The sequence below is a fragment of the Neohortaea acidophila genome (assembly GCF_010093505.1).
Source record: "Neohortaea acidophila strain CBS 113389 unplaced genomic scaffold BDY17scaffold_3, whole genome shotgun sequence".
Taxonomy (NCBI): domain Eukaryota; kingdom Fungi; phylum Ascomycota; class Dothideomycetes; order Mycosphaerellales; family Teratosphaeriaceae; genus Neohortaea; species Neohortaea acidophila.
In genome coordinates this window covers 589771-612973 of record NW_022985512.1, presented here as the reverse complement: position 1 = coordinate 612973, position 23203 = coordinate 589771, and the positions used below count along the sequence as shown (strand labels likewise).

Here is a 23203-nt window from a genome sequence, read left to right as displayed (position 1 = left end):
CCAATCATCCCTCTGCTTCCCGTCGGATCGCCGTGTGAACTGCTCTAGCCCGAGGAAGGCGTCCGTTCCCGGTTATCAGGCATACCTCGCTCCCACCTGGCCCTTCGGGATCTTTTGTTCCTTCATTTCGTTCTCTTCATCCCACCCAGGTCATTCACCGCGTGTGCCTGTCCGTCCAGACCATCAGGGAACGCAAAGAGCGAAGACATCCACTGATACGGCTGCGTGAATTCTACCTCCATTCCCGGCACTGGCTCTGAAGTGTGAGTATCCTTCGTGCACTCGCGCAGTATAGTCTCTTGATTTCGCCTCTGCTCCCATATCGGGTCGTCTCAACCCTCGGAGATCCGCTCAAGCCACGGAAGAAAAGGAGAACTGCTTTGCGGACTTACTATACCAGGCTGCAATTCTCGTGTTCCGGGCATCTTACCACTCACCGCTCCGACCCGTGGTTCTCTTTCTTTCTGCAGAGTCTTGCTTTCCTCTCCCGCAAGCATGTCTTCTCGCCGTGGACAAGTCCTCCACAATTGGTTCACTCCGGGAGAGGGCATTGACAGATACGTGATCTCTGCGGACATCCAAAGGTACCTTGGAAACGATGCAACTGTCCGTCCCGGAGTTGGAACCGGGGAGTTCAACGTCAGTCTTCTGCTGTGAAGTTTGCCTACATACCTAACTCGTCCTGCGACAGGGTGTCCCGGGCTACTGGATCAAGGCTTTTCGCAACCTCACATCTGTAAGGCTGCCTAATATCTCAGCGTCTCACGGCCTAAATGCTGACCTTCTATGATAGACAATGATTGAAGACCTCAAGGCAAACACAGTGCGATGGAATCAAGAGCAGCGTCACAACGGTGCGGGAGGTAAGAGCCCCAAACGAGCGGGAAACAAAGTGCACGGCGGCTGACCGAACGGCAGGCCAATACGTCGATTCGTCCACTTTCGCCCGGAATACAGACCAGGCAGATGACTATCCCATGCAACCGCAAAGGCACGGCGGCCAGATGAGACACCCCGGAGAGCCCATGCAAATGGACCCACGCGCGCAAAACCATCCCGGCCAGAATTACAACCCGCAGGACAATCGCGGCCAGTTCTCTCCCGACCAAGGCCATGGCGGTTACCCTCCGCAAGGCATGAACCAGCCATTCTATATGCCGGATTCAAACATGTATGGCCAGCCCGATAGCCAGGGTCGCTATGATGTGAATGCGCACCCCCAGGACAGAGCGGGTCAGCGTGGCCCTCATCCCCCAGGGCCACCGCCGGGATATAGGCAAGACGGGCAGCACTACGTTGCCATCACGTCCGGATATGGACAGCCCGGGATGATGGCGACGAGCGGACCTGATCCGGGATACTATGGCCGGCAGCAGCCCCAGCCTCAGCGTGGCCAGGATCCGAATCAAAGACCCGGCACTCAGCCTGGATATGGTGGCCAGCAGCAGGCGGAGTATAATAATGGCTATCCCAGCCCGGTTTCAATGACCCATGGACCGCCTCCAAGGTTCGCATCTGCGATGATCGATCGTATCGTGGTCGTTGCTTGGCGACTGACTAGCATAGTAGCTACCCGCCGCAACAACAGCAGCAGCAGCAACAGCAGCCTCAATACGAGCGTGACCAATTCGGTCGGCGTAAGTGCTCCGCTTGCCCAAGTTCCGCACCCTTCAAAGGCACTGACTGGCCGATGGCTCAGCCATCCCGAATCCCCAACAGCAGCAGCAGCAATACCGACAACAGCCGGATCAAGGATACCCTCCGCAGGGCCGCGAACCCGATTACGGAATGCAACAACCACCACCTCCGCCGCCTCAACAGCGTGATTCCGATCGCGAACGTGAGCGTGACCGCGAACGAGAACGAGAACGGCAACGCCGCCATGGCGGTAGGAGACACTAGGAGATGCGGCTCACTACCTGCCACCGCGTGGAATCCCACCGCCGACCGAGAGGTTGTGCTTGTTCGTCTATCCAGCCCGACTCGGAAGGAAGATGTGCGCTTGTATGCCAGCCTGCTCATGGATCTTTCTAATTGCTTTACTGCGCGGGAGTGGAATTCTGATATCGTTCCGTCCATATCTTATATCCTTGTCTCGCACCTCCACCAGCTGGATCCGTTCTTCTTTTTGTCATTCGTTCCCACCCCAGCCTGCGGAGGACCTTTCCAAACCGCACGCAGTCGGCGCCTGATCCCATTTCTACTATAGACTGTTTTCTGCACGAGTGGTTGGACTGCTTGACGGCCACGAACGGATCGTTCGAGCATGCCTTGATTCCAGCGCGATTTTCAGGGAGCGGTTGCTACTACGATGTCGACCCGTCTTTGAAGCAATCGTTGCACACTAGATCAAGGGGCGCCAGAGGGCACGCTACGCTACCATCAAGGAGGCTCGACAGCCCAGTCCACCCGGTTCGCTTTACGATCCCACTTCGCACGTCCATTGGAAGTTTCATAGATCAAGGCATGATACAATGTTTCTGTAATATCGAACTCCATCGTGATCCTTGATCGGCCTCATCACAGACGCCGCCCGTCCCTGCCATCGTGAATCCCCAAGCAAACGCCCCTAGATGATTCATTTCCCTCATCCCTCCATGACACGCCATCGCTCATGAGATTAAAAAAAACCGTAATACGAGAAATCACCACGTCTCGGCAATATACTGCCCGCCATCCTGCTTATCCTTCCAAAACTGCCGCGCAGTCTCGAGGTCCAGATTCCCCTTATCCATCGCCACATCGATGAGCGCGCGCTCCACGCCCTCGCCCATACCCTTCGTAGACCCGCAAACGAAAACACGGCCGTCGAGCGAGTTGATGACGAACCACACCACGTCGGCCTGCAGGCGCACCTCATCCTGCACGTACTTGGCCACTTTGCGCTGTTGCTTGCTCTCCTTCTTCAGCAGCGCGGTGTTGTCGTCTTTGTTCGCGCCGTCCTTCGCCTCGTCGGCCGATACGGGCGGCGCTTCGGTTTGCGCACGACTCTGCACTACTTTCTTGATCTCGCGCTCGTGGTCGCCGAGTTCGCCCTGGTAGATTTCGTCAAGCATGCTGTCGCGGATGCCCTGGATGAGCCAGATTTTGTTGGCGCAGTTGGCGTTCTTCAGACGATTGAGGATGAAGCCACGGAAAGGCGCCATGCCCACACCCGCGCCGATGAGCACCATTGGTCCGTCGGTGATGTAGTCCTTGGACAGCGGGTTGGCCATGAGGCCGCGGAACATGGGGATCTGGAGGTTGAGGGCGCGGCCGGCGGCGCCGGGAGTGCTGGACGGGTCTCCTGATGCCTCGGCGTCTACTTCGGCTTGGATGAACTTTTTGGCGATGCGTTCGAGGAAGCCGGAGCCGACGCCTGTGCGTAATGTGCCGGCTTGGGCGGGGGTTTCGTGGATGGTGACGGCGGTTTCGATGAGGCGGCGGCCTGCTAGGCCGTCACGAGCGGAGGAGACGTGAGGGTCGTTGGAGAGGGAGTAGAAGCGGGGCATGAGCTGGGTGGAGACATTGCAGAGTTCCTCGAGGGAGGGCTTGGACGAGGGAAAGGCGTAGAGAAGTTGCTGAAGGGTGATGTGTGCGCCGGTGCGGAGGTCGCAGAAGGCTGCTTGGCCTTGGGCGGAGCAAAGGTAGTTGAGGATCTTCTTCTCGTTAATGTCTGTGGCGTGCTCTGCCAGTGTTCGGAGAAGCGGTTTGGTGGGAGGCGTGGAAGAGATGTCGATAGTCCACGTTAGCACTTCTCTTCGAGTGGTGAGAAGCTCTCTGCTGTCCTCGTCTCCCCAGATCGTAGGCCATCTTCCGCCCTTGGTGTGGAGTCGGATGGGCTTGTCTCGTTGAAATCGCGGAATGCCGAGGTGGTCTAGGAGCTCCTCGACGACGGCGGGATCGTTAGGTGGACAGACGCCAACAGCACCGCCGACCTTGAAATCTACACCGCCTTCCTCGGGGTAGTCGGTGACATCAATGTCGAAATGGAAGGTGCGCTTTTCCGCACCGGGCTTGGTGAGCTCGCGAGCGCCGTAAACGGGTGCGTTGAAGATGCTGTAAGGTGGATGAGGTTTCATGTATTCGGGTGGGTACGTTCGTACGGTTTCTGCGTCGTGACGGTGACGCGCTTCGGCCGGGAACTTGTCAGGAATGGAGTCTCTTCGGACTGATGAGAAAGTGATGTTTTGCTCGGGCATGTCCGGGAGCTGGGTCAGGTTGGTGTCGAGGTTGAGGCCTTCGATGCTGACGCCGAGAAAGCGAAAAGCGTCGTTGTCGAGGGCGGGCATGGAGACCTGTTCCGTCGGGCGTAGTGCTTGCAGCTTGCAGCAGCCCTTTCCGCAGCAGTATCTCTCCAAGAAGGTTGTGCCTTTTCCATCGCCGAGCAGACGCTTAATCTCCTCGGAGTTGGCGCCATAGGTGACGCTTGCTCTCCTGATGCGTGGCTGACTTTGCGATTCGGACATGCGTCGTGGGAGAGGGGCCATTTTGTCTGACTTCTCTTCTGCTTCGCCATCAAGGAACACTTGCGGCGGAGTGGACGCGTCGGTGTCGAGATCGCTCGAGTCGTCGTTGAGGATGTCTCTAGTGTCGCCACTACTCCGAGGGCTCGACTCGACGCTGTCTTGGCCCGGCATGGTGGCGACGGGTCGAAGAGTGCTCTTGGGCTCGCAGGGGACGGGGTTGTTGGGGTCACTCGAAGAGCTGTTGGGTATGCTTTTGTGTCGGTGGGCCAATGTGGTGGAAAAGGAAGTGCGCTGTATGAACGGCTGGTCGGTCTGGTGTGCGGACATTTCGCCGGGCGTGGCAAAATGAAGGGCGGGGGGGACGAAGAGGGGAGAGGGGGGTGTTGATAGTGAAGAAGTAGTGTCTAATCCATGATAGAGGTCAGTAGAGGAAGTGGGCGATGATTAAAGCATCATTCAAGACCCTTCCACGGATGGAGGTTTGCCGGGGCTATGCTGGGGCGGCGGGATGGTGACGAGCGGGCTGCAAAAGCGAGCGAGTTCGGCAGAGACGGAATTACCTTCAGCCAGAGGTCCCCACCACAGGAAAATTGGATCAGATTAGATTTTGTGGAGAATGATAAAGCTGGGCCCTCGGCGTGGGGAGGTCAGGAAGCGGCACGTTCTCGAGTGCTTAGGAGGTGGTCGAGGGTGTAGAGGATGGAAGAGACGGTCTATGATGAAGTGATTCCAGCCATGAGATGGCGAAGAGTCGTCAACAGACAGGAATGAAGGAGTCAAGGGAGTCTCAGAGGGCACACGCAAAGGCATGGCGCGATGCTCCTCGGCTGGTCGGCGATGATGGTGGCAAGATGGACGCGCCTTCCTAATGCGGTAATGTTAGACATCTCTCTGCACAATTCAGCACGACACGGTAGACTGGAGCACTTTCGATATCATGCATCAATATTCGATGGCCCAACCTCACACGACATTTAATCCCTCGCAACGGCTCACAGTGTGTCCGGTCGGGCATACATCAACGGAGTCCAACGTGCTACAAGTCAAGCACATACGTGTACACTGCTTGCCACCATTCTATCCAGCTCCTGCCCCAATATGCCTTCCCTACTTCTTTCATTCCCTCATCCTCCCACCCCAAGGCTGATGCCCTCACCGCCCTGACAGCAAGCTCGGAAAAGGTGTTTCCAACACAGTATAGTCAATCATGGACAGCTTGAAACCTCCTACTGGCCTGGAAGATGATGGCTGGTTTAAAGTGAAGCGAAGTGGCCGTGGCCACCGCAATCGTGGTGCAGCCTCTGAAGCTACATGTACCATGTATACCCAAAACGCCGAGGACAACGACGCCACCGTCGCCAGCATCACGAAGCAGTTCGAAAGCAATCTCGCCACCTGGAAGCAAAGCTCATGTCGCAAGAAATACCACCGCATGCTGAAGGAATATCAGCCTGATGGGCACGCCTGGCTCATCACCAAAGCCATCTGCTTCGCAACGGGCAGCTTCAGCAGAATCAACTTGACCAACAGGAAGCGAAGTCTACTCCAATTCGCCGTCTTCGTTGACACCTCCCGTCACGTCGCTCAGCTGCGCGACGGCGGCCCGCTTGCACTGTTCGCCCAAGATCCCCTGTACACCGACGTGGACAAAGCCTTCCTCCGCTCCCTCGACATCCACGTCCTCGAGGCTGAAATTGAAATCGGCAATGGCCTGGAACCCGCAATTAACCACTTCGATCCGGAAACGATGATATTCGAGTTCTGCATGGACACGTCGCGGAAGGCCGTGCGCCAGTTCATCACCTCGCGCGCCGCCCTGTTCGCGTGCACGTCGTTCCAGGGTTTCCTCGACCCCTCGCGTCAACTGACAGTCCCCTCGTAAGATTCACACTGCTTGCACTATGCACTGGGCTAGTGGCTAACTTAATTCGCTCCAGCCTCGATCGTTCCCAGAGCGCTGTTGTTGGCGAGGAAACCGCACAAACCATGGCCGCCAAGCACTTTTGTGATGAAAAAGAAGATGCCCAGCGCGCGAGCAAGTTTAAGCGCGAGTATTCGATGAAGTGGTTCCCCGAGTTTGAAGAGGACAATACCGTCTTTCACCGCATGGCAATTCACTTCAAGAACCCTGTTGACGATGATGAAGAGGGGGAATGACGGGAAGCGAGGCTAGTCTAATTGAATGTCACCGCATTGCAGTTATGCTATATACTCACTTCGTAGAATTAATCAATGCGGATGGGTAGGATCTATCCACTTGACATCCTCCGGCATCTCCACCGGCACGACGTCTGGCAGATTAATTGCCACGGCCTCCTGATCGCTGCGCATCAGCACGCACTCTAGCTTCTCGTCGGGCGAGGCGTTGATCTCTTGATGCTGCGAGTACGGTTAGTCTTCCATTACTTCAGTAAGGTCGTCAAGACATACCGGCACATAAGGCGGCACATAGATGAAATCCCCCGGCCCAGCCTCAGCAGTAAACTCCAGCTTCTCTCCCCAACGCATGCGCGCCTTGCCCTTGACAATATAAATCACGCTCTACCCTCACACCGTCAGCAAGCTCCTGTCCAACCAGGCAAAGCAGGAACGACAAACCTCCAAATGCCCATGATGATGCGCGCCCGTCTTCGCATTGGCGTGGATGTGCACCGTCCCCGCCCAGATCTTCTGGGCGCCGACGCGCGCGAAGTTGATGGCCGCCGCGCGGTTCATGCCTGGCGTTTGCGGCGTGTTGGTGTCGAGCGAGTTGGCGGGGATCACGCGCACGCCCTCGTTCTTCCAGCCTTCTGTGGGCGGAGGCGGGATGTCGTCGTGGGAGTGTGGATGCGAGTGGTATGCCATGGCTGGGGGTCTTTCGAATGCCGGCTGCTCTGTAATTTACGCTTTTGGACGAGTGAAGTACTGTAGAAACACGTGCAAAGGGCGCTAGAGTGGTTGCAGGTGAACGTCTTGCTCTCAACTGCCGGGATGGAAAGCGGTGGATGGCTGGAGTCTGGAGCTGCCCCACTACTCCCTTCTACCCAGTCGCCCGGATGGCGGGGCAGACGCAAGCTACGCCATTGATGATCACATCAAAAAACTACTGCATCTGTCGCAGTTCCAACCATTTTTTCTGTAGTTCTCTGTTATCTTTTACTCAAATCTCGAATAACCCCAACTCACTTCAAATCAAAACCCAACCCATTCAACCCCACCAACACAACCAACAATGTCCGCCTCGTCCTTCCGCCAACTCCTCGGCGTGCCCCCCTCAACCGCCAGTCCAAAAGACAGCACGCTCGTCATCATCGACGCGCAAAACGAGTACGCCGAAGGCAAACTCAAAGTCTCCAACGCCGGCGCCTCGCGGAAAGCCATCGCCGCCCTGCTGCAAAAGTACCGCGACGCGGACGGCAAGGTGGTGCACGTCAAGCACGTCGTGCCCGACGGCGCGCCCGTCTTCACGCCTTCGACGAACCTCGCCGAGGAGTTTGACGAGCTGAAGCCCAAGGGCGGCGAGCATGTGGTGGAGAAGCAGCATCCGAGCAGTTTCGCCGAGACGGATTTGGATTCGCATTTGAAGAAGGGGGGTGCGGGGGGGAAGATTGTTTTGACGGGGTATATGGTGAGTCTCATTTTTTCCTTGATCTCGAGCCTCTGAAATTGACTGATTGGTTTTGCTAGGCGCATGTTTGTGTTTCCACTACTGCCCGCGATGGTGCTCGTCTGGGGTATGACGTGTTGATTGCAGAGGACTGTGTTGGGGATAGAGATATTCCCGGCGCTTCCGGCGCAGAGGTGTCGAAGATGGTGATGCACGAGCTTGGAGATGCGTTTGCGACTGTCGTACAGAGCAACGACATCAAGTAGTGTGGCGGTATATGCTTCTTGGCCTTCACCACGCTCGCTACGATCAGTCTTTCCACAGACACTTTAATCCATCTCCTCGACCTCTTGCACAGTCTCCACATTCGACTGCCCAGGCATCTTGCGCGTCCGCTCAATCTCCTCCATTTGCTTCTTTCCCTCGTCGGTAGTAGCATCAATGACCCCTTGCTCTAAGCTCAGCATGCCTCCATTCCCGAGCTGCTCCACCACTTGCTCCGCTTCGTCCACCGACATCTTCCCCAATACTTCATTCACCTTGTCCAGCGAGCCAGATTGCAACGCACGCTGCAGGCCCGGCGGGAAGGTGTCAAAGATCTGTCTCGACGCCCTCTCATCGTCTGTCTGGCACTGATCGAGTGGCGGTGGGGTGACAATGTTGATGCTAGTCCCCGGATCGACGGCATGTAGTTGGATCTGCTCTTTCTCGCCCTCATCGTCCTTGATCTTGGCCAGCTCCGCAGTTCGCTCTTTGATCCGAGCATATGTGGTGTTCACATCATCCAGGAAGAGTTTCCGTGCTTGATGGTTCTGCGTCTGGATCCGCTTGAAGAACAGTCCAACTCCATCCCGGCCGAGCTGACGACAGTACTGCAACAACAACGCTTGATGCACACATTGCCGAGCATACTCCTCATCTTTCCTGTTCTTCGCGCTTGACTGAGCGTTGAAAGCTTCGACCAGTAGACCATCAGTCTCTTTCTCAGCGAGGACCTGGGGGTTGGAGCCGAGGAAGTCAAGAGAGGCCCGGTAGTCACCGAATTTGATCTTGCCAAACTTCTTGGCCAGAGGCGAGGCTTCCATGTCGGGATCAAAGTCCTCGCCAGGAGCAGGGTCGAGAGCCGCGTCTTCAATGTCCGCTTCTGAGCCGGTTGTTTCCGCACCTTGCATCTGACCCGGACGGGAGGGATTGAGTAGCTCCGGCTGCGATTTCTTTGCGGTCGAAGAAGCAGTGACTGGGACAGCCTTGGCGACGTGCGAGCTGTTGAAGCCCGTTTGTATTGACTCCGACGTGATCTTGCTGCCCTCCTCCTTCTCCAACTTGGCGAGTTCCACTTTTAGATCCCTCTGCAAGCCCTGCACTTTGGTCTTATGTCCTCCTACTTCTTTGACATATGCTGCATATCGAGTGGGCCCAGCAGCTGATATGTCTTTATCCACCTCCGTCTTCACCTGATCAATCAGCGCTCCCATCATCTTACTATAACTCGGCCTCTCTTCTTGAGTATGCACCCCTTCAGGCGGCATAGGCGGGTGGTCGGACCCCAAACTGCCATCGCTATTGACATCCGTCAAAGCGTCAAAGACCACTTCATCAATATCGCCCGCCTCCTGCTTGCCCTCTACATCCTTCTGGTGCTCATCGAGGCTCTTCAACAGCGCATCAATGCGTGCCAGTAAACCGTCATTGACAACCTGTTCGTATTTGAGCGTGGTGATGCGGTGCTTCCGCTCCTGACGCTGCTGGTGGATTTGGTTCTGCTTGGCCCGAATGAAGGAACGCTTGTCGACGTTGGGGTGCACTTCGATGTCCGAGTCGTCGCTGAGCTCGAGGGCGTCCCATTTGCTGTAGTCGACGGGCATTGTGGATGGCTGCCGGCTGATCGTAAGGCGAGGAGGAGTGTGATTGGACCTTGATCTTCAAATGCCGCTTGTCGAATTGCTGAGGCGTTTAGATGGCTTTCGACAAGACTTGAGAAGCATTATTTGTAGCAACTGAGGTTTGGTGAAGCTTCGAGAAGGAATGTGGCCCCCACGCGCTTGGACCACGCCAAAGACGGACCTCGACTTCGACGCCTCAGGCATGAGCGAACGACAGCAACCAGTCACTTCACTTACCGCTATCATATTGATGCTTCTGCTGTGCTACGCCGAATCGAGGGTACCCCGACACTTGCTGTACGATGGGGGCCTATCGAGGACGCTGACTCCGACGCGCTACTCCGCCATACAAATTGTTAGTATGCGGCAGCCTGAGAGCGGAATACCGAGACTTTCCTTTCATTCCGGGCCAGGTATACGTATGTAACGTTTCCTTTTCCACAAATCGAAGTCGTGCCAGATTGCTACAATATCTATTGCTTTTTGTCTGCCCCTTCCACCATTCTCGCTTCTATTCAAGGGCTTCAGTTGGCCCTATCGCATCTGATCTCCACACATACCTACTCCCAGCCGAACTCCGCCCGCAGCAAAATGAAGCTCGAAGCGCAGCTAGCCTCGCCAGCAGATCTCGAAAAGGCCAAAACAATCTACGGCGCAGACAAGGGCGACCTCTGCGCCCCTTTGCTGCGAGCCGCCTGGCCCGAGACAGAAGCCAACGCGCAGGCACGTGCCGAGTGGTCATGCCAGCAGCAAAAAGAGTACCTGGAGAACGACCCGACATGCCGCTTCATCAAAGTCGTCGACCGGGATGCTGATGACGAGATGATTGCTTTCGGCCGATGGCACCGCTACCCCGATGGCCCGGGGATGACACACCTCAACTTGGAATATGCCGGGTTGAAAGATCGGGATGATCCTGCTGCGTTTCCGCCGGAGTTTGGGAAGGCATTGTATTGTGATTTCCTCGACAAGGTCCTCGCAGATCGACCGGACTGGATGGATAGAGGGCTATGTTGGGGTGAGTGGTGGCGTAGTGTTATTAAACTGCCTGTATGTGCTGCCACTGACTGTACACTAGTGCTAACCACCATTCAAACTCGCGCACCTTTTCGTGGAAATGGTGCCGCGGGGCTGATTCTGCAATGGGGGCTGGAGCAGGCGGCAAAGGACGGTGTGCCGGCCTTTCTCGAGGCGGGTGAGAAGGCTGTAGGGCTATACAAAAAGCACGGCTTCAAAGTAGTCAAGGTCGAAGAGTTCGACTGGTCGTCGTATGGCCAGCCTGGTGTGGTGTCCCGCAATACCAGGATGAGAGCGGATCTCAAATAAACCCGGACTGAGATGGGACTTTGAGGGCGTGTGATATAGCTGCGAGTACATGCCATACAATGCCTGTGCGCGAGGTATTGCCGTGAAGTCTTCGTGTCTTCATAATTTCATCAGCATTTCGAAGCACATTATCTCTTTGACACACTCACATCATGTTCATAAGATCGTGAGTTGAGCGTCATCTCGTCGATCACCCGGCCGAGGATGGCGGAATGTTCAAAGCCTCGAAGTCATCACAGATATTTCTTCGCCGCAGTGGCAACTCTCGCGCGAAAGATGGGGCTCGTGACCGGCTGATTGACTTGGTAGAACGGGCTCATCGAACATTTGATCCAGTTCTCATAGACCTGTGCCGAGAGATTAGCGAGACTATCTCTCTGCGGTTCGGGTTCTCGGCAACCACTTACTTCCATCATGAATTGCCTCACAGCCTCCTCAGTCTGCTGACTGTTAGGATTGCTAGCTAAGAGTAAGCTCTGTCGAGCCGATGCCGCACGTGATGGCGGCGAGGTCTGATATGTCGAGTAGGGTGTCGTCGCTGGGTCCGGATTCATGAGGAGCATGAATTTGACGTTGCCGCCAGTGAGCAGGCAGTGGATGTAGTTGTTCTGGTAGGTGTCTACTCTCTTCAGATAGCTGCAAAAGACATCAGTTCCTGCTCATTGGCCGTAAGAGTTTCCAATGAGGAGTACATACAGGTCTTTATTAGTCCACTGCACCTCTTCCACCATGTCCAGAGCGGCGTGCACGATGAATTGATTGTAATGCCGTGCTTCGTCTCGAAACCGCGCGACTCCGTCTCCGCCGCCTTTAGAGGTGCCGAACTCCAGTTCAAACAACGGATTGTCGCGCGTGCCGACAATGGTGAAGTAGTACGACATGACTCCCTCGCAGCATAAGACTCGATCCAGAGTTGTCTGGATACCAAGATCTCCTCTTGGCTTCGCGCAGGTAGCGACCGGACGTGAAGTGCGAGAGCTTGACTAAGCCCAAAACCCGTGGCACAAATCTCGAATAATTCCAACCACGTCAATGTAGAAGACAAATCCAGTCCTCTCTACCGCACGCGACACCACAATGTTCGGTCCTTTCAAACCATCAGCGCCGTTATTCGGCGGCCTCTTATGGTACACACTATTCCGCATTGCCAAATGAGAGTTCCGAGTCAGTTAATTGAACGGTCTACAGGAAAATCCCCTGGCGACTCTCCGGCCCTCAAAAACTCCGACATCGAAGACGACTACGTCGAGTAGACAATGTAGTTGCCGTCCTGGACACCGCCCTGCAGCGGCAAGCAGCAATATCAACACAGCCTTTCGCGCCCACTTCTCAATCCTCTCCACCTCCCACCCAAGCACCAAATCACCTCAGCGCATCAAAAGGTCAAGCCACGCCCGATGAGCTGGCAACCACGGCTGAAGGACGGCGACTGCTCGAAGCGGAAAGAAATGCGGACTTGGAGGCACGGCGCAATGGAAAGGGCCCGAAGCGTGGCGACTGGGTTCCGGAAGTCACAGCACATGGTGTCCAGGTGCCGAGTGGGCGATTACTGAGCGATGAGGCGCGGTTGAATGGGACCATCAAGCTCATCGAGCGATGGAAGGCGGAGATGCCGACGGAGCAGGAGATGTTGCCGCGGGACAAGTATACGGTATGTTGAAATGCGTGCACAATCGAGTCTTGCAATGCTGATGGGCTGTTGTGTGATTTCAGGTCTTCAATCGATACAGCAAGGGCTATCGAAAGGGCATTCACAAGGTCCCGAAATGGACGAGGATATCGCAGCGATTGAACCCTCCTGGCTTCTAGTGCTTCTATGGATCTGGATGTGGACTGCCGACTGATACCCCATGTACAACTATTGAACTCGAATCTGACTCGTCGCACCATGCATGCGAGGACGTGTCGTCACCTCTGGCTGCGCGCCCGGCCACGTATCATCTCGTCATCATCCCCATTGCTATCACCTCTTCCCGAGCTTCTCGATCTCCGCGAGCTCCTTTCGCTCTCATTCTCCGGCTCTTCTCCAACCGTGTATATCTCGCTGCTCGGCCGCGTCCAAGCATGCGCTCGGCCCGACATTGTCCGACTGTGTCCAAGACCGGGTCGTTGCTGTCTGCGTATACGTTCGGTCTGTTGCCTATCACGGCCGTTCGTGGACATGCCGTCCATTCCTTGCTCTTCACGCAATCGATTCGCGCCAGACATCAGGTATTCCGGTATCTTCGCCCCCTCATCCCTGGCCGCAGTCTCCAAATCATCCCTCAGGCGGGGCGACGTGTCTGGCGTAAGACTCGGCATCTCTTCAACGTCCAATACTCGCTCGCCCGAATCCGCCTCCTTACTCGACCTCACCCGACCACGATTCAACGACCGCTGCAAAGCGGACGTCTGCTGCTGCAACATGGCACTCCACTTCCTCGGCAGCGGCTCACTTTGCTGACGCGCACGTCGACGATCGTCATCGAAGAGAGCAAAGTCAGTGATGCCAGCAGCCCATTCGACGCAGCCGTCATCTGTGTCTTCATCGTCGCTGTCGCCCGGCCACGCTTCGTACTCGTACATCTGGATGGGCGCGAGGAAGTGCTGGTCTGGGTTGTCTTCGAGATCGTCGAGGAAGGGGTCGTTGGTGATGGCTGAGGTGGTGTAGTCGGTGTCTACCGGTTGGGGAGGGTTTGCCTTGCGGTTCGACGGCGAGGGCCAGGAGAGACTTCGCTCGCGCGAATGTGCGGGTGATGTGCGAGATGGCATGGTGTGCGTGTTCGAATTGCCTGTTGCCACTGTGGTACCGCTGGCTCTCACGGGGCAGGACTGCATGCAAGCAGTGGCAAGGCTGCGGTGACTCTTGCGGCGTGTCACTCTGTATTCCTCTGGCATTCCCGTCGTGAAATGTAAATTCTTTCTGATCACTTCTTCACTGCTGATTGTAGTCACGTACAATAGAGAATGGAAGATCTACAAGCAACAATTAAAACAGACGCAGATCACTCGAGTGGTAGTCATGCACACCCAGCCATATGCTGCCTAGACGGATGCCTTCAGCCCCATGACTAGTAACTTAGATAGCGGGGACGGATGCATATCATTGAGTCAAAGCGACACCTGCATCTATCTGCCTGAATCATGCACATCGCATGAAAGGCAGCGGTGAAGAAACGCCATTCCCCGCGAAGGGTGGTGGGTGTGGGCTGGACTACTCCAAGCCAAGGAGGGTAAGGCAGATAAGAGCTGGTGGCGATTCATGCGCGATGCTACGTCTCGCTTCTGCCGAAGGAGAGAGAGTATCATGCGGGCGTTTAGCCGCCGCGCCGGGAGGGTGCATGAGGTTCCTTAGGCTGAATTGCGAATTGCATGTGCATGAGCTCTTGGATGCAATGTGGCGAGTTGCGGTGAGACAGGGCTGGGCTGGGAGGGTGTGCTGCTTCTCCCCACCCTCACCCCACGGGGAACGTTCCGGAGCGCCGTCGATCAATGCATGAACAATCTCCAAGCTCTCGTTCCAAGAACGTCGATTCCTCCAGTCGACGAAAGAACACCAGCGTTACCGCGAATTACTGTACGTAGCCGCCCGCCCCATTCCAATACCTCTCTCCACCCCGGCGACCTCATATCCCCGGCCCCTCATACCTCACCGCATCCTCCTCAACCACATACCCCGGCATCTCCTCCGGCTTCAAATGCCCCGCCAGCACGGTCCGACACGTAATCGCAAAGCGCAAATGCCCCTCGGGCACGACCTTGTGCTCCAAGAACTTCTGGATCTCATATCCATCCATGACCACCACGTCGCCATGGCTCAGCGTGACGGTGACCAAGTCTTCCGGGCGTTTGCCGCGCTTCTCGTAGATGCCGATCTCGCGGGGGATCGTTTTTCGACGAGCGTTGTATGCCGCTGGATCGGTTTGTTTGAGAGGTTGCAGCGCGTTCCATGCTTCTAGCCGCTTCTCGTACTCGATGCCGCCGGGCCTAGGCCGCTCTTCTGTCAAGATGCCGCTTTTCGAACACCCGTTGTGATGCTTCATTTTCATACGCAGGTGCATTTTTGCTCGGCCGCCTAGGGACAAGGTGGCGATGCGGGGACCGAGACCCTCCTCGCCGTCGTCGTGGTATTCGATCTTTTGGCCTTGCAGGTAAGCGAAGATCAACGCTTCGTTCAGGTCTTGGTCCTCCTCTGGTCGATTCAGAAATGTGCGGGTGGCCCAATTCAGTCGTCGGCGAGCCTCTCTCACTGCTTCGGGCCCGTCTTCGAAGGAACGACTTGCGCCGCTGGCGACGAATTTATAGGGCATGCCGTAGTTCATTGAGAAGGCGGTCATCAGGTCTCCGTCGACGAATTCGGGTTTCTTCTCGGTCTCTGCCTCTTGCTCCATGTCATCTTGGGACACATTGGGTGGTGCGGCTTCTTGCACAGCCGACGGGGCCAGACCCTCAACTTGGACCTCCTTCTCAGCCTTGTAGCTGGCGGCGCCCATCTTCTTTATCGCAAAAGTGCGACGCTCAAGTCCAAGATCCTGACTTTGCATGGAAGCAAACATCTCATTCGGGCCTCCATTCTCCAATATGACAGGCTTGGAAGCGGCAGCGTGGATGAATCGACCCTCAATCTCCGGAAAAGTGTAGGTGGTAACCTTGTAGCCGTGCTTGTGTTCGACCAGTATCTCAACTCCAGCGCCACGCGAGTTACGGACCAAGGTTGGCGCAACATCCCATGGAGTGTGAAGCATCAACGGTTGCACTGGCTGATGATTGGCAGGTAGAGCAAAGTTGCACGTGCGGTTTTCACATTTCCAACCAGAGAACAGGCGGCGTGAGTTGCATCTCCCACACTCGGGGCAGCAGATACCTCTGGTGTTGATGTGCGTCAATGTGTCCCCGATGGTGTTGCCAAAGTCTGGCAACGCAGGTCGTAATGGAGCAGGCTCGATCTCTTGTCCACCTGATGCCCAGGATGCGGCCCGGTGTAGAAGAAACGCAGGATTGTATTCCAGCCCATCAGTGCCGTACGGTGCATCCGCATGGTTGACTTTCCAGAAGGCAGCGCAATCCTGGTTGAGACACATCCACGCTCTGAGATAGACTTGTGGCCATTCGATTCCACAATGCTCGCATGGCCGTTTCACAAGCTCTCCAGCGATTTCATGGTGTTCAAGAGATGGTTCAGCAGCATCTTGAGGAGCATGCCAAGGAGAGTTGAGGCGATGATTCTGTCGCTCGAGACGATACTTCACCGTCGTCCATACCTTCTTGCCTTTGCCAGCAGTTTTCTCCGACCACACCATGACCGGCTTGTACCAATCCAGCACACAGTACTGATGTGGCATCCTACACGGCGCCTTCTCATTTCGATTGCCACAGATCACCACCACAGGATTGTGGTGCGCCATATCGTTCAACACAGATTGCACTTGGCAGTCTTGAATGAGCTGGTCTTTGCGCTGCACCATGCCCACTCCATCGGATTCCATACTTCCTCCGGCGCGAGCGATGATGATGTCTTCGTCCATGTACTCGCGACAATGACCGACGCTGTCGAATAGGAAGCCGTAGACGTGACCATCGTTTTGATAGCATCCGCCTTGAGGCTTTTTGAAGTAGGGCAACGTCTCGCAGAGGGCTTGACGAGACTCGGCCCATACGTCCGGACGGCCTTGTGGTAGAGGCTTGGATTCGAGGGGTTGCCTGTGCGTGAGTCTTTGCGAAAGTGCGAGCTTGATGGCATCCGGTTCAGGAAGGACAATGGGTATCGTCGGCGGAGGTGGGAGCGGCGCGTGTGAGGATAAGGGCTGAGGGAGCGACACGGCTTTTGGCACACGTAGGACCACCTTTTTCGTTTCAGTCGAGACCTTGGTAATGGTTGTAGCATCGGCAGGCTCCAGCTCGAGTTCAACGGCAGTCGCAGTAGCAACAGGGGCGCCAAAGAAGGTCGTCGGCCGTCTACTGCGTTTCCCATCACTGGCGGACTTCGCAGACAGCAACTCCTCACTTTCGCTTCGACGAGCCGATTCGGGCGGGGTCAACAATTGAGCGTTTTTGTTGACCACGGGCGTCACAATGATGGTCTTGGATATCATGTCGTCGGGAGGCGTGCTCAGATCCAGTGCGGCCGATTTCGTTGTCAAGGTCTTCTTGCCCAGTATATGACCATATTTCCCTACCCCATCTTTGCTCACTATCCCCTGGGCTCGTTTTCCCGCCTCAAGTATCGGTGAAGGGGGGACGTCAGATAGAGGGCTGGACTCGCGATCATCGAGTAAGGTATCGGTCAAAGACTGATCAGGCGTTTGCGGCAGGGTGGTCTTGCTTTCGTTTGCAGATGCAGACTCCGATGCATCAATTGCAGGTGAAGGCGGTACGGTACCGACTCGCTTCGAAGGTCTCGTCGCCTTGCTACTCGAAGCCAATTTCCGTTTCTTCACGTTCGAAGTCGTCGCTGCACGAGCTTGCGAAGCCTTCTGAGCCTTTGTTGGTAGCTTCGATGAGTTGGTAGGCGCCTCATCCAATTCCATGGCAGTTTGATCTTTGGTCGTGCTGGCTTCTGCAATCTTCTCGTGGAGAGCGGCCGATCGTTTCATCGCCGTACGAAGCGACCCACGAATGCCGAGCTCAGGATGAATGAACTCCATCTCGGCGTCTAGTGGTGGTGATTGCGATGGAGCAGAAGCCTGGTATCGGTAAGTGATGTGGCAAGAAGGACAGTTGGTAATAAGTGTTGGGTTTACCATAGCAGAAGACATGAGGCTGAGAGTCCCGTGAGGCCGATCAGCACCGCAGCCAGGCTGTCACATGGCATTCACAAGCGAATGGCACATGCGAAGGGATTTCCAGTCGAGGCACTAGCCGCAAACAGCACAAGGCAAAGTGAGCAGGGGTGGTAGAAAGAGAGGCAGCATTGGAAAGGAATGGCGAGGTGAAGGGAGAGAGGTGCAGTCGAGTCATGGAAAGAAGCTGGCGAGCGGCGGGAGGTGTGGGGCTTAAGGCTGTGAATCATCGCGGGAAGGCTGACGATTGTGCGACACGACATTCGTGCATGGCATTTGACTATAGGTATGTGAAAACAGAAGCAAAACAGTCACACAGTCCACAGAATCGATGACGGGATACTGGTGATTATGCTATGCATTGTCAAAGGAAAGGAAGTGTAGAGGGAATCGATTGATGTCGTACAGTGTTACACGAGATTACCGCGGCGTCGTACAAGCAGAATGCCTGCTTCAGCAGTAGGCGCCTGGTCCATTCCACCGCTGTGCTCTGCAGGCACTTCTGTTTAAGATGCTGGATGGCTGGTGTCGAAGCCCAGCTCGTACACAAGGTCTCCTCGAAAGCACACGCGATGCCTCGCTCATGCGTGTTCCGATGAACCCCGAGGAAGCTGAATCAGGCGACGCAACAGCAAGTCGGTGCAGCCCTCGCCTGCTCAGTGCATGCCGATGAGCCATGTTTTTGCCGCAGCCTTTGCGCTTGAGTGCTCCATCGTAGGCATTGTTTAACGAGTCCCAAGTACTCCCTCTCTTCAAATACCATCATCCCTTCTTGCTCACGAAAAATCTGTTTCATTCGCCGTCGTTAAGTCTGTGGGCTTCTTACAGATGATGCATGAAGATAAGGAAAGTGCCGAGCCAGAGCGAGCAAGCATTGCACATGTGGGCACCGCACGCGCAAGCCACGCGAGTTGGCCATGAGGGTAACGCCATGCCAATGCGCATGATCAAACAGAGGAATTGGAGCACGGGGGAAGGGAGGGGGCATCCAGGATTCATTCAAGTCGCAGGATCTTCGTCGGGTCGGCCAGAAATTCTCTTCGGTAGTCCGCGATTTTGGCAGCAATGACGGCTGCCTCGTCTCCGCCGTCGGAGTCCCGAAGCTGCTGGATGAGCGCGGCCAAGCCGTCTTGCCAGCGTTGCTGCTCTTCGGCGTTGCGCGCGGGACTATCTCTCATACTCATGGTGGTGAGAAGCTCGTTGCCTGCATGTTAGCGCGACAAGTCAGCGGCCGAGATGCAAGGAAAACAAGAGCGTGCGCGAAGCGAGAGGTGTGGAGGGACGGGACTGGAGCGGCTCGGCCGGGCAACGATGGCATCACATCACGGAAACGCACCAGACAGCATCATGGATTGGAAATGCTGGAACTGACATGCGTCGTCGTTGCATTTGCCACCAGCGGTCTCGTAGGGACATAGCCGCGTCTCCGGGTCGATGTTGTGGCTATACGTCAGCGATTCATACCCTCCCGGGACTTGCTGGAGGTAGTCAGGGTGGTAGCGAAAGTCCCTGAAGCCTTGCAGAGGGCTCTCGTAGGAGGTGAAGTACCTGCTCGACTTCGCTGGGGCCTGAACTCCTGGTGTTAGTCACCCCTCATCTAGTTCAAGAGTCCACGCACCTGGTCAAGATGCACGGCCGGCTCATTCGGAGCGAGCTCGTCTGCCTGGGTGGATGTTGCTTCATCCTCCGCGTCGGCATGAACCGCCAGGCTCTCATCCGCAAGCTCTCCACCGGATGCGATTGGCGTCCCGGCAGAACGAGTCGATGATGGAGCTGGTGATTCGACCTCGTACACCATCGGATCATACTCCTCGTCCTCGCCCTCGTCCTCTTCTTCGACATCAACGTCGGCATCCTCATCCACCTCTCCTTCCTCAACATCTTCGTCCACCTCGCCCTCTTCGATATCATCCCCGACATCATCGTCCTCGTCGTCTGACGCTTCGGAGTCCTCATCACTATCGCTCTCGTCCATTGACACGTCAGAAAGCGCATCTTCAGGAGTCTCAATAGCCTGAGGCTGACTGGAGTGAAGGTCCCCCTCCAATGGACTGGCCGCGTCTTCGTCTTGCCCTGGCTCATTGGAATGCGACTCGCTAACAGGACTCACAAAGCCGATATCAGAATCGAGCGTTGCACGAAAAGCGGGGTCAACGGGTGCGTTTGACTGGCCTTCTGCTCGGTCTTTCTCGTCAAAGTCGTAGAAGTTTGATATGGAATCGTCACTCAGCTCGCCTTCTTCTGAGACCGCCCTCTCGTTGATACGCTGGGGTTCTGCGGACTGAGAGGCACCGACGGACTGGGCCGGCTCATGTGGTAGGGCACCAGACATGAGAGTGTCAGCCTCGCGTCCTGAGTCTGAGTCCACACCTTCAATGACGTGCATCTGTACCGGCGTTCCGACAGAAGCTTCGGGCACCGGCACAGCGTCGCTACCTTCGAGAACAGATCCCGCAGGGAGATCTACTGCCGAAGCTTGAGAATTCACGCCTCCGTTCGCAGGATTTGTAGTGGCCGGAATGTCAGGTGGCGTTGAATCAGAACCGGCAGGATCCAGTGCCACTGCGACGGTTCCTTTGGGAGTGCTAGCCTTCCGCTTCTTCTCCTTGGCTGCAATCTTGCGCTTGGCGTCTTCGATATTCTTCATCATCTGCTCGTACGTCACACCACCTGGCGTGCTGACACCTGAGGGCGGCGTTTGAAAGGTCGGCCTGGGCGGAAAGTCACGAAGCGGGCCAACGTCTCGGAATGACTTCGTCTGGATGGCTGGCTTAGATGCTGATGGCTGGGCGTCGTCGACATCCATGTCATCTTCATCGTCCTCATCGTCGCTGGTTTGGATTACAAAGGACTCGTCTTCACTGCCAGGCCTGCTTTGACCGAATGGCCTTTTCTTTGCTTGATTCGGGACTTCATCAAAATCAGAAGCCACCGGTCTCTTGCGTGAAATCCTCACCCCGCCAGACAGTGCAGTGGGAGTCCCAATCGCGGCTGGAGACGACGTAATGTGGACTTCGGGCTTGGTGAACGGGCTGGAAGTTAGAGCACTGGGAATGGCCGGTCGCGAATGAGGCGGTGAGCTCTGGTCTTTGGCGACGCCCTCGCTTATGAACAGGCCCGGCAGGCCAGCAAAGGGGTGCGACTGTGTCTCTAGCGCTGGACGCGAAAGACCTGCAGCGGGCGTCGGGGAGAATTGCGTGGCTGGTGCTGAGGCGATGTCAGCAATACCTGCTCCAAGTCCATTTTGCGATGGGCTTGGGTTGGTTTGGCGGATGGCAGCGAAGCGAGCGTCCAAGGTGTCAACCGCATTAGTGCCGGAACGCTTCTGCAGCGCCGCCGCTTGACTGGCTTTGAGAGCTGCTAGCCTCTGCCGAACAAGCTCTGTCTTTACTGTGACCTTGCTGGTGGAAGCTGGATGGTTTGGTAGACTTGCACCACCACCAACGCTATCAGGTGTAGCAGCAGAGCTGAGCGACGGTGCTTTGGTGGGAGTCTGGGTTGCAAGGACTGGCTTTGTTCCTACACTTGCTTCTGTGGGTACTGTCGGTGCTGTCGGTGCTGTCGATGCTGTTGGTGTCTCAGTCTTTTTGTTCTTCATCGCCTGAAGCTTTGCGAGATACTCCGCTCTGCTCTGAGGGGGAGCCTTGGGAGGGGCTACTCGCGGGGCAGTGGCCGGTTTGGCAGGTTGCTGATTGGGGTGCACAGGGCTGAGCGGCAGGCTCAACTCCTTGAACAGTTTCGTCAACGATGCCGGCGCGTCAACTTCTTGGGCTATGTCTTGGTAAGAGTATCCGGCAGCCACCAGCTCCATGAGAAACGTTCGCACAACCTCTTTCTGGGCCTTCTTTGAGTCGCTCGGTGTTGTTGAGTCCACGCTTCCGTTGGACTGTTGCAGCGGAGATTGCATGACTGCGCCCCGCTGATGCTCGACTGATGCTGGCAGTGAAGGCTTGCGTTGTTTTTGGTTTCGAATAGATTCTCGAGAGCTCGTGTTGCGATCTTTCGGACCGGTAGGCGGGGGACGTAAGAAGTCGCGTGGTTGTGGAGGGGTGTAATCTTCGCCGCTGTCATCAACTTCACCCTCTTCCATCTCCATATCTGCGGCCTCTTGACTATCGATTGGCGTGGGTTGACTCTGACTGCGAGTTGCATTGAGTAGAGCTTGTGCGGGGGTGGAAGGAGTGGCGGATACTGCAGGAGGGGGAGGGGGCATCTGTAGGGCGCCGGACTGGAAGAGCCGAGCGATCATGGCAAGCTGCTGAGGCGAGATACCCTCCAAGGCCGACATGTCCAACCCAGAGAGCTGTGCAGCCTGAGCGAGTTGGCCCAAGTGAGAAGACTCTGCTGGCTGGCCTGAAGGCGCCGGAGTGTGGTCCTGCGATTGCATATTCACTTGCTGCGTATCCTGCTGTGCCGCGTGGAGCTGAGAGGGCAATCCAGCCATGTTGACGGAGACGGATTGAGAAATATCAGCAGCGTCCTCTCTTTTTCTTTGTCACGGTGCTCATCTCTGCAGATGCGTAAGATTGGGAGACAGGTTGTGAAAGCGCCTTCGTCGTGTCTCCGTCACGAACAAACCAAGTCGGTGAGTGAAGGAGTGTCTCAAGCCTTGAAAGAAGACTCCTGATCTCAGATTGGCATGGCGGCTTGACACGGCACACCGCCTATTACCAAGTGTCAATGAGCAACGACTGGAATGGTGTAGAGACAAACGTCGCGTCCAACCGTGATGATCAAACGTGTGGATGCGACATTTCGAGATGCGGAAGTTCGCTAGCGCCGGAGGTGTCAAGGGACGGGCCGAACCTCGCGCTAGTGCTCGTTTACGCTGACAACAGCCGAGTAAACAACCAAACTGTTGCGGCGCCGCACCCAAGAAGCACACACGACAACACCAATCTCGCACGTGGGGCTCGTGTTTGATCGGAGAATTACTGTACATACACTCCGCTCGCTACTTGTTGCTTCAAATTCACGAAAGAATTAACCCATGGACTCCTTCCACTCAAGCAGGTAAGAGCGCGTGCGAGAACGCGTTGGTTGCAGCCACGAGCTGGACGGTATTGAAGATGAGCTCGTTGGCGCAGGTCGGGCCCATCTGGCGCAACAACTCTGCGACAAGAGACCAAGACACGCCATCACCAGGACCGCCGCCGGGACACGCGCGTTCCAAATCGAGCGTGATGCCCTCCACGCTGATGT

General features: G+C 56.0%; 12 protein-coding genes across 12 annotated transcripts; 5 read left to right on the top strand and 7 right to left on the bottom strand.

Annotated features, from left to right (window-relative positions):
- The first annotated feature begins 252 nt into the window (after nt 1-252).
- Nucleotides 253-1936, top strand: BDY17DRAFT_97057 (uncharacterized protein). Its single transcript, XM_033738895.1, has 6 exons — nt 253-639; nt 692-736; nt 794-863; nt 919-1507; nt 1570-1637; nt 1700-1936. Exons 1-6 carry the CDS (start codon nt 496-498, stop codon nt 1900-1902), a joined length of 1119 nt encoding a protein of 372 aa, XP_033591690.1. The 5' UTR covers nt 253-495; the 3' UTR covers nt 1903-1936.
- Nucleotides 1937-2645: 709 nt separating this feature from the next.
- Nucleotides 2646-4775, bottom strand: BDY17DRAFT_247442 (uncharacterized protein; the record flags this gene model as incomplete). Its single annotated transcript, XM_033730821.1, has 2 exons — nt 2646-2885; nt 2964-4775. 2 exons carry the CDS (start codon nt 4773-4775, stop codon nt 2646-2648), a joined length of 2052 nt encoding a protein of 683 aa, XP_033591689.1.
- Nucleotides 4776-5655: 880 nt separating this feature from the next.
- Nucleotides 5656-6605, top strand: BDY17DRAFT_308570 (uncharacterized protein; the record flags this gene model as incomplete). Its single annotated transcript, XM_033735226.1, has 2 exons — nt 5656-6326; nt 6386-6605. The coding sequence occupies 2 exons, from the start codon at nt 5656-5658 to the stop codon at nt 6603-6605; spliced, it is 891 nt and encodes a 296-aa protein (XP_033591688.1).
- BDY17DRAFT_96903 (RmlC-like cupin domain-containing protein) lies at nt 6504-7455 on the bottom strand. The gene is made up of 3 exons (XM_033738893.1): nt 7047-7455; nt 6879-6989; nt 6504-6827 (listed from the first exon to the last, which is right to left on the bottom strand). Exons 1-3 carry the CDS (start codon nt 7290-7292, stop codon nt 6678-6680), a joined length of 507 nt encoding a protein of 168 aa, XP_033591687.1. The 5' UTR covers nt 7293-7455; the 3' UTR covers nt 6504-6677.
- Nucleotides 7456-7497: 42 nt separating this feature from the next.
- On the top strand, nt 7498-8332 carry BDY17DRAFT_96908 (Isochorismatase-like protein). The gene is made up of 2 exons (XM_033738894.1): nt 7498-8055; nt 8115-8332. Exons 1-2 carry the CDS (start codon nt 7660-7662, stop codon nt 8298-8300), a joined length of 582 nt encoding a protein of 193 aa, XP_033591686.1. The 5' UTR covers nt 7498-7659; the 3' UTR covers nt 8301-8332.
- A 31-nt stretch (nt 8333-8363) lies between these two features.
- On the bottom strand, nt 8364-9899 carry BDY17DRAFT_246883 (uncharacterized protein; the record flags this gene model as incomplete). Its single annotated transcript, XM_033730765.1, has 1 exon — nt 8364-9899. The coding sequence occupies one exon, from the start codon at nt 9897-9899 to the stop codon at nt 8364-8366; it is 1536 nt and encodes a 511-aa protein (XP_033591685.1).
- A 264-nt stretch (nt 9900-10163) lies between these two features.
- On the top strand, nt 10164-11226 carry BDY17DRAFT_332589 (uncharacterized protein; the record flags this gene model as incomplete). Its single annotated transcript, XM_033737896.1, has 3 exons — nt 10164-10935; nt 10996-11199; nt 11222-11226. Exons 1-3 carry the CDS (start codon nt 10509-10511, stop codon nt 11224-11226), a joined length of 636 nt encoding a protein of 211 aa, XP_033591684.1. The 5' UTR covers nt 10164-10508.
- A 250-nt stretch (nt 11227-11476) lies between these two features.
- BDY17DRAFT_321983 (Sedlin) lies at nt 11477-12124 on the bottom strand (the record flags this gene model as incomplete). Its single annotated transcript, XM_033736737.1, has 3 exons — nt 11477-11590; nt 11651-11879; nt 11940-12124. The coding sequence occupies 3 exons, from the start codon at nt 12122-12124 to the stop codon at nt 11477-11479; spliced, it is 528 nt and encodes a 175-aa protein (XP_033591683.1).
- Nucleotides 12125-12320: 196 nt separating this feature from the next.
- Nucleotides 12321-13052, top strand: BDY17DRAFT_321982 (mitochondrial ribosomal protein L31-domain-containing protein; the record flags this gene model as incomplete). The annotated part of the gene is made up of 3 exons (XM_033736736.1): nt 12321-12370; nt 12432-12894; nt 12957-13052. 3 exons carry the CDS (start codon nt 12321-12323, stop codon nt 13050-13052), a joined length of 609 nt encoding a protein of 202 aa, XP_033591682.1.
- A 99-nt stretch (nt 13053-13151) lies between these two features.
- BDY17DRAFT_308565 (uncharacterized protein) lies at nt 13152-13994 on the bottom strand (the record flags this gene model as incomplete). The annotated part of the gene is made up of 1 exon (XM_033735225.1): nt 13152-13994. The coding sequence occupies one exon, from the start codon at nt 13992-13994 to the stop codon at nt 13152-13154; it is 843 nt and encodes a 280-aa protein (XP_033591681.1).
- Nucleotides 13995-14399: 405 nt separating this feature from the next.
- Nucleotides 14400-18134, bottom strand: BDY17DRAFT_292955 (uncharacterized protein). Its single transcript, XM_033732911.1, has 2 exons — nt 17963-18134; nt 14400-17905 (listed from the first exon to the last, which is right to left on the bottom strand). The coding sequence occupies exons 1-2, from the start codon at nt 17975-17977 to the stop codon at nt 14849-14851; spliced, it is 3072 nt and encodes a 1023-aa protein (XP_033591680.1). The 5' UTR covers nt 17978-18134; the 3' UTR covers nt 14400-14848.
- A 1046-nt stretch (nt 18135-19180) lies between these two features.
- On the bottom strand, nt 19181-22733 carry BDY17DRAFT_96848 (uncharacterized protein). Its single transcript, XM_033738892.1, has 4 exons — nt 19620-22733; nt 19550-19569; nt 19374-19475; nt 19181-19205 (listed from the first exon to the last, which is right to left on the bottom strand). Exons 1-3 carry the CDS (start codon nt 22443-22445, stop codon nt 19460-19462), a joined length of 2862 nt encoding a protein of 953 aa, XP_033591679.1. The 5' UTR covers nt 22446-22733; the 3' UTR covers nt 19181-19205; nt 19374-19459.
- Between the last annotated feature and the right edge of the window lie 470 nt (nt 22734-23203).